The sequence below is a fragment of the Hordeum vulgare genome, chromosome 7H (genome assembly GCF_904849725.1).
Source record: "Hordeum vulgare subsp. vulgare chromosome 7H, MorexV3_pseudomolecules_assembly, whole genome shotgun sequence".
NCBI classification, from domain to species: Eukaryota; Viridiplantae; Streptophyta; class Magnoliopsida; order Poales; family Poaceae; genus Hordeum; species Hordeum vulgare.
In genome coordinates, this window is record NC_058524.1 from 74,202,861 (window position 1) to 74,211,141 (window position 8,281).

At 45.6% G+C, this 8,281-nt stretch overlaps 1 protein-coding gene across 1 annotated transcript; it reads right to left on the minus strand.

Annotated features, from left to right (window-relative positions):
• Positions 1-6,496: 6,496 nt before the first annotated feature.
• On the minus strand, positions 6,497-7,712 carry LOC123409727 (cyclic phosphodiesterase-like). The gene is made up of 3 exons (XM_045102588.1): positions 7,072-7,712; positions 6,940-6,994; positions 6,497-6,862 (listed from the first exon to the last, which is right to left on the minus strand). The coding sequence occupies exons 1-3, from the start codon at positions 7,438-7,440 to the stop codon at positions 6,654-6,656; spliced, it is 633 nt and encodes a 210-aa protein (XP_044958523.1). The 5' UTR covers positions 7,441-7,712; the 3' UTR covers positions 6,497-6,653.
• Positions 7,713-8,281: the final 569 nt, after the last annotated feature.

The following is an 8,281-nucleotide window of genomic DNA, read 5'->3' on the forward strand; positions in this document are numbered from 1 at the left end:
TCAAAAAATGTTAGAGAAACACGCAGCTGGGAGCTGGGTGCGTGCGTCACTTGTGACTTGTGAGGCGAGTTTCTTGGTTGGTGCATGCATGCATGCTTTGGGGCCATGCATCAAGCGAAAGCAGATACGGCCATCTGCATCCATGCACGCGCGAACGAAACGCGCAGTACACTCGGGACCTGGCGGCTCGCTCAGGCCTGGGCTCGCTTGGTTCTTCGGCTCATGCGCGTTATCTCTCAGCTAGCCGTCTCCGATCAATTTATCCGATCCAACCAAACAGTAGTATAACACTGACAGTCTGACACGGACGCGTGTACGCCTAGCCGGACGACACCGACGCGGTTTTCCGAGTTGGCATGGGCGACAGGGAGTTTAACATACGGACACGTACGTCCCAATCGGCACGCGGTCTCAGGCATGCATGATGAGTCGATGCAAGTGATTTGTGTGCGCGGTGATTGCACGGGTAAAACATCCATGCACAAATACTCCCTGTGTTTGTGAATTCTGAATTGTGAGCACTACGCATTTGCTAACTCTCAATCTCTCAGGCAAGTGATTTGTGTTCCATTAGCACGGCCAAATTTGATGAATTGCCAATCGCCTTGCGTAGACATGGCCGGATCTGAAGAACGTGTGTGCACTATCACGGAATAAGTAAATGAGCAGGGTCGATCGATCAGCCAATGAATTCTTACCGCGTTACGCAAATGAAAGCAACTTGGGAAGGACCGCGGAAAGAGGGGGCGAGGCACATAGAAGAGAGAAAAGGGGGCAAAGGATAATCGATCGATGGGTAGACGGATGGAATTAACGCGGTTCGGTCCTGCAGGCGTGGGTAAAGCATGCTCTGCATGGACGAATGGAATGGATCCCCTAGCTTAGCTATCTACGGTGGTTCGTGGAGTTCTCCGTTCGGATGTGTCACGCAGATGTGTGTCCTGCTGGATGGATGTCCTACGAACATAGATGTCCATCTGGATCCACGTCGATGGTTACGACACGCGCGCTAGTGTGCTGCGTGTGTGGTGTGGATGCGTACGTGCACATTTCCGCCCTGGGTTTCATCGGTCACCGGCTGGTACTGGTCGAGCGTACGTGTTTGGATGATCGGTGCGACTTATTAGTTATTTGTCCGATCCATATCTGGTTCTTCTCGTTCTCAAGTTGCATGTTTACGTAGCAAGCAACCAAATCGAGCTGGTGCAAACCAAACCAGCCCTCGCATTTGCAGGCTCGCTTTCAGCATCGGACGTCCCAACGACCCAACGCCCAAACGCACTCTATAAATACTTTGGCAAAGTGACTTTGCCCTGGCCTCACTGCTCTCGAGCACCTCACCATTCAGCCAGTCTATCGCCCACCTCTGCCCTTGATCTCTCTCTCGTCCTGCGAAACACCCATTCCCACATGGCACCGTTCACGCGCCCAATCCCACAGGCCACCGCCTCCGCTAGAGCTACGCCCGCGCGGTACGTCGTCCCCAGGCGAGGCCTGGTGCTGAAGCGGGTGCTCACAACCCTCCTCTCGTGGCTGCCGCGCCGCCGCCGCCCCCGCCGTGCCGGCAAGGGCGGCGCCGCGCCGCCGGGGCGTCATGGCGCGTACTAACGATCGACTACGTACTATACCTCTCCTCAAGTGGAGTGTATCCGTCAATACTTCAGGTACGTGCATGCCTAGACGCCGTTGTGCGCAAGTCGTTATTCTACTCATCGCCGTCTCTTTGGTTGGTTTTGGTGCTCGTACAGTTTCAGCTCATTTTCCGTCCGGTTTTCCTCGGGTTTTCCCGGCCCATTTCGATCTTGACATGACCGTGAATGAACTTTTCCTTGGCGTTGACGTACAAAAATTCATTTCAGGGTCAAGTAGTACACGTCCGGTCCGCGCCGGCGCGCGTCACAAGCGGCGACGACCGAGACTTGTCGACGAGTCAAGCTATCGTCGGGCATGGGGTGCGCAAGATGGTGCCAGAAAACAAAGTGTTTGCATCCGGCCTCCGGTCGCTAGTCAACTTATCGCTATTGTTTCATTGGTTATTATTTCGTTGTTTAAAACATTTGGATGCATGTAGATGGACCACACGCTTACTGACGGCATGTTTGCTGTGCTTGTGGCGCGTGGATGTGTCTCTACGCTTGTAATTGGTCGTGTTGTTTTTTTAGATCTCATTTTCCTTTATTTGTACTTATAACACATCTATCTGTTTTTTTGGTTCTTGATGGACCAAATTTCGTCATATTTGTAAATTCTAGGCATCCCTGTCGTCTTACTCTTCTTCTTTTAGATCTTGTTTCCTGTGAGCACGGGCTCCCCAACGATTGACAAGACATGAAATAGGTAGTGTATATTTGACTGATATGCGCTAATATGTAAGTATTTGGCCCCTCCTATCAACGGCCATATTCAAATCGTGGCTCCGCCACTGCCTGTGAGGCACTCGAGTATGCACGCGACGCATATGCAAATGGAGCAATCCCTATGACCATTACTTCGGTGAGGTGATCCTGTTGGTGAAATGCAAAAGCTCACGAACATAATCTTCAGATTACCATCAACGGACGGTCGAGAGCATGTGCAAACTCTGTTCTGTTGCCAGTTCACTTCGTTACCCTCTAAAAAAACCGGTTTTTATTGGCCCTTCACAAAATTAAGGTCAGCTCGTGTCCTTTCATGAAGAAAAATAAAGGAAACAAAATCCCGCGTAAGGCGAGCGAGGGTGAGCAAACACGCACCTCGGCCAATCCTATATGACGTCCGCATGCATCGTATAATTGAGGCAACGTTGAAGACTCCATTAGACCGGCCGGCCCATGTAACGGCTCATCTAGTTCATTTTTCTCTTGATTTTGTCATCCTTCTGATTTTATTTTACTTGTCTCTTGATCTTGGTTTTACTCCTATTATTTCCATTTTTATTTTTCCCATTATCTATATGTTTTGCAATACAAGCTGAACTTTTTTCCAATTTATGGTGAATCTTTCTTTGGTAGAAATTGAAAGAAAACAATAAACGGTGAACATATAGAAAAATGGTTGAGGCTACGTTGAACTTTTTCTGTTTTCCCGGTAGGAGCTCCCTCGTAATCCCGCGTAAGGTGAGCGAGGGCGAGCAAACACGCACCTCGGCCAATCCTATATGATGCCCGCATGCATCGTATAATTGAGGCTATGTTGAAGACTCTATTAGGCGGGCCGGCCCATGTAACGGTTCATCTAGTTCATTTTTCTCTTGATTTTCTCCTTCTTCTGATTTCATTTTTCTTTTCTCTTGATCTTGGTTTTACTCCTATTTTCTTCATTTTTATTTTTCCCATTTTCTATATGTTTTGGAATAGAAGCTGAATTTTTTCCCAATTTATGGTGAATCTTTCTTTGGTAGAATTTGAAAGAAATCAATGAACGGTGAACATATAGAAAAATGGTTGAGGCTACGTTGAACTTTTTCTGTTTTCCCGGTAGGAGCTCCCTCCTAATCCCACGTAAGGTGAGCGAGGGCGAGCAAACATGCACCTCGGCCAATCCTATATGACGCCCGCATGCATTGTATAATTGAGGCAACGTTGAAGACTCCATTAGACGGGCCCGCCCATGTAACGGCTCATCGAGTTCATTTTTCTCTTGATTTTGTCCTTCTTCTGTTTTCATTTTACTTTTCTCTTGATCTTGGTTTTACTCCTATTTTTCGCATTTTTATATTCCCATTTTTTATATGTTTTGCAATACAAGCTGAACTTTTCCCAATTTATGGTGAATCTTTCTTTGCTAGAAATTGAAAGAAAACAATAAACGGTGAACATATAGAAAAATGGTTGAGGCTGCGTTGAACTTTTTCTGTTTGCCCACTAGGAGCTCCCTCCTAATTCCGTGTAAGGCGAGTGAGGGCGAGCAAACACGCACCTCGTCCAATCCTATATGACGCCCGCATGCATCGTATAAGTGAGGCGACATTGAAGACTCCATTAGACGGACCGGCCCATGTAACGGCTCATCTAGTTCATTTTTCTCTTGATTTTGTCCTTCTTCTGTTTCATTTTTCTTATCTCTTGATCTTTGTTTTAGTCCTATTTTTTCGCATTTTTATTTTTCCCATTTTCTATATGTTTTGCAATACAAGCTGAACTTTTTCCCAATTTATGGTGAATCTTTCTATGGTAGAAATTTAAAGAAAATAAATAGACGCTGAACATTTTTCAAATAGACACTGAATAGGTTTTTATATAGTATGATGAAAGAATAGTTATATACAATGAATTATTTTAATATAATAACTAATTATTTTAATTATATGGTGGAAATTATTTTTAAACGCAACTAACATTTTTAATAGACATCGAACTGTTATTAACATGCACTGAACTTTTAGATAAAACACATACTAATTTTTTGTTGAAACATATTTCCTATTTTAATAGTTTTCGAAAATAGGTAGTTCCTCAAAAAACATCCTTTTTTGGCAAGAACTAAACTAAAATTCTGACAAAGACAACAAGAAAAATTCAACCCACTGGCAGAGTGGGCCGGCCAATTTGCCTCGGCTCCGATGAAAGAACCACTAGTTGGGTGTGAAATGGGGAGAAACAAGGTCCATTAAGAACTGTTGTCGTGGCTCAGCAGCATTGGCTTTTGAAAAAAATCTGTACAAGTGCTCCTAATCTCTGCGTAGAGCGAGGGAGGGCGACAAAACGCGAGACCTACTCTTTGGCGCCTTAGGCGCAAGTTCGCTAAGCTGGCTCTCGCAACCGAGTACACTGGCTGCTTGCTCCTTTTCCGTTCGATGCAAGCAGGTTTGTTCGTTCACTCGTCCCTTGTTCGACGGAAGCATGTTTGTCTAAAAAAAGAAGGTTCAATAGTTGATTTATGTTCAACCATTTGACCCTTTGGCTTGAAACAAAACATTGATCTATTTTTTTTTTACAAATTTGAAAACAATTAATAAATTTGAAAAACTTAACGAGTTTGACAAAACTATACAGTTTGGAAACGTTCATGGATTTGAAAAAGATCATGGATTTTGCAAAATAGAAAAAAGTCACGAGTTAGATAAAATTTCATGGATTTCGTGAAATTGAAAAAACGTTCATAAACTTAAAAGAAGCGAACAAATATTTGAAATTCTAAACTTTTTGTAACATTTTTTTGTAAATTTCGAAATTCTCTTCTGTTGAAATTTGGAATATTTTTATAAAAACAAGCAAACAAATATTTGAAAGTCTAAACTTTTTTAATAACCTTTTAGAAAAAGGGAAATAGAAATAAAAAAGAAAAGAAAGAAAAAGGGAAAAAAAAATAGGAAATATGAAAAAGAAAAGAAGTACAAAAAACAAAAAAGAAATAACAAACTGGTTAATTTGCCAGCTAAGTCGCTTCGCTACTGCCCCTGCCTGTGCGATGCGTTAGCTATTTGCCGCAGCGCGCGACAGATAAGAGGTCACTTTGCTCACTAGCTGACGCCCTGGCGAAGCCACACATGACTTGTGTAGTCAATTGACTACACAGGTTTTTCAAAAACTTCATACAGAAAGCAGAAATCGTAAAAAAGAAATAATCATACATTCATATATTGACTGCACAATGCCAAATTAACTAGACATGATATGATTCCTTCCTGGCACCGCCACTGAGCTGACGTAGTGCACACAGAGTAGGATTCGTGATTTTTTTTAGAAGGGACTAGGATTCCCGACTCCGCGCATAGGTGAACATTTATCTACCAAAGGCATGCCTCAGTGCATGCTATGGCTATATGGCCGGCCAGTGCGGGTTCTTTTCTGTGTTTCCTTTGCTGGTTTTGTCACGTTTCTTCTGGTTTCTTAATTACCTATTTTCATTTTATGTTTCTTGTTTCCTTATTTCCATTTTAAATTTGATGAATACCTTTTTGAAGCGCAAGAATATTTTTAACATTCATTAAGATTTTAAAAATCATGACTATGTTTTCATTTAGCAAACATTTTAAAATTGTTGAATGTTTTTGAAAGGTGTTTAATGTAAATAGGCCAAAACTTAACTTCTATAAATATATAAAATCTGTGGACATTTTTTGCATATATAAACATTAAAAATGACAAAAGGTTTAAAAAAGCTTAAAATCCAGAGAATATGGTTTTTTGAGACATTCCAGAGAATACGTTGATAGCTCTGGCCATCCATTAGTTGGCCCGGCCCAGTTACCTCTCGCGCCGGGGAGGGGTGCGGGTTTGCTGACTCTCCATCGCCCTACGAGCGGACTAGGAGCTCCCTTTTTTCTTGTCAAATAAAACATTAGGTATAAAATTGAAGAAAGGCCATCATGACGAGCTTTATACTGATTTAACATAGGTATTACATCGTCCATAAGCGAAGAGATCAGACAACCCCGGAGGCTCATCTGTCCAGCTTAAAGAGGTCTTATTAATCTGTATGACCTGAATCATAAACATTGTTTTGCGAGTTCTCACCAAAAGATTTGAAAACATTTTGTACATTTAACAAGACAAAACAGTTCCAATCCCAGATATTACATTAACTCCTTATATTCCAAGCAGAAGGTCTCCGGAGACATATCATACATGTACTAGTATACTGCTTATTACTACTACACGTCCACAACATAAGCCACAAATATAGATACGTGGCAGCCTGCAGCATCAGCATGCATTGGGAGCAAACTGAAATCACTTGTTCTGAAGGTGGCACAGCTCAACCAATTCCCACGACTCCAAGCTCTTGTCCTTCGGATCCGTTTTGTAAAGCGCGAGCTCGGATATCTCGAACTGCAACCCAAATATTCCCTTGTCCATCTCCCCTGCCTTCTTCCTTGCAGCTGCCATCTCCTCCTCCGTCAGGTGATCTCCATACAGGAGGCTCAGATGCGGCATGTACGCTGCAATTACATTCAATTAGTTGCCGTTAATATTCTGATTTTACGGTAGCAAAGTTGGTTCAGGCAGAAAGACTCACGAGCTGGTCTCTGGTAATCGAAGTGGGCGCGGCAGTGGTCGCTCGTGGCCATCACCTGCAGAATCAGAGAATTTGATGGGAGCAAAGCAAACCGGCACGGATAGGGGTAAGCTAGGGAAACCGGAGGCCGACCTCACGGGTCGGTTCGAGGAGGAGGTTGACGCCGTAGCGGCCGATGGCGGCGGTACGGGCGGTGTATGGGCGGAGGCCGGCCGCCGCGGCTCGTAGCGCCTCGACGGCGGCTGAGCGGCGGAGACGCATGGCTCCGAGGACGGTGGCGTGTGGTTCGAAGGCCGCGCCGCCGTGCGCGGTGCGGAGGCCGGCCATGAGGCCGAGAAGGCGGCGGCGGACGGGCTCCGGCAGGAGGGCCCACACGGAGTACATCTCCTCCGGCGACTGGTCGGTGGGGTCCATGCCGGTCGAGGGAGAGGCTGGGGCGCCACGCTGCCGCGCACGCAGTCGGATCTCAGGTGGAGCAAGCTTTTCCGACGAGAAGCTCATGGCAATGGCATCGCGGGAGTGCCTGAAATAATACACGGGGAGCGTTCTTCCGTATGCTGCAGCTTCACGGAGCCTTCAACCGATGGGACACTGACTGTGGGCCTCGGGTTTGGAAACATGATTTCCTAGAGATCTGGATGACGTGCGTAGCGAAATCGAATGCAAACTTGGATTGGACCAGACATCACAGTCAAGTCAATGTAATGAATTTGGAAACAGGTATCATAGGCTACGAGTCATGCCAATCAGTATGATCTTCCACAAAGAAGGTGTTTGTTTCATCTTTTTTTGCCCCGCATCGGTTTACAGTGTAAACAAATACCTTTACCCATGTTTGATAATAACACACTGTAATCAAGTTCCACCGTAATCAGATCCAGGCCAGTTATCCCTCGTTGCCCCCCACCCCCACCGGTAATGCGCGTTACCTCCTCACCCCGAGCCCTCCTCCTCCCTCCACGCCTCCCCTCGACCCCCTTCTGCGCCGCCACCTCCCCTCGATCTCCTTCAAGTCCAATGCCGCCGCCACCTCCCCTCGATCTCCGTCTAGCCGCCGACGACTCCCCTCGGTCCTCTCCTCCTGGTCTAGCCGCTTGGAAGGAAGACGCACCGTCGGAACGCCAGCCGCCGCCGCCTCGCCGCCGACGGAGATGTATGGTTAAAGCTAGCGACGAGGAGCACCAAGGCCCGTCTCCAGATTTCCAATTGATCTATCCCTCCTCCATCAACCTCGTGCCGTGGATCTGGAGGTTAGGTTGCTGATCCCTGTTCTTGATCTGGAAGTCCGAAAAATGCATGTTCTTTATCTGTTCTTGATCCATTAGTTATTTGTGATGGATGA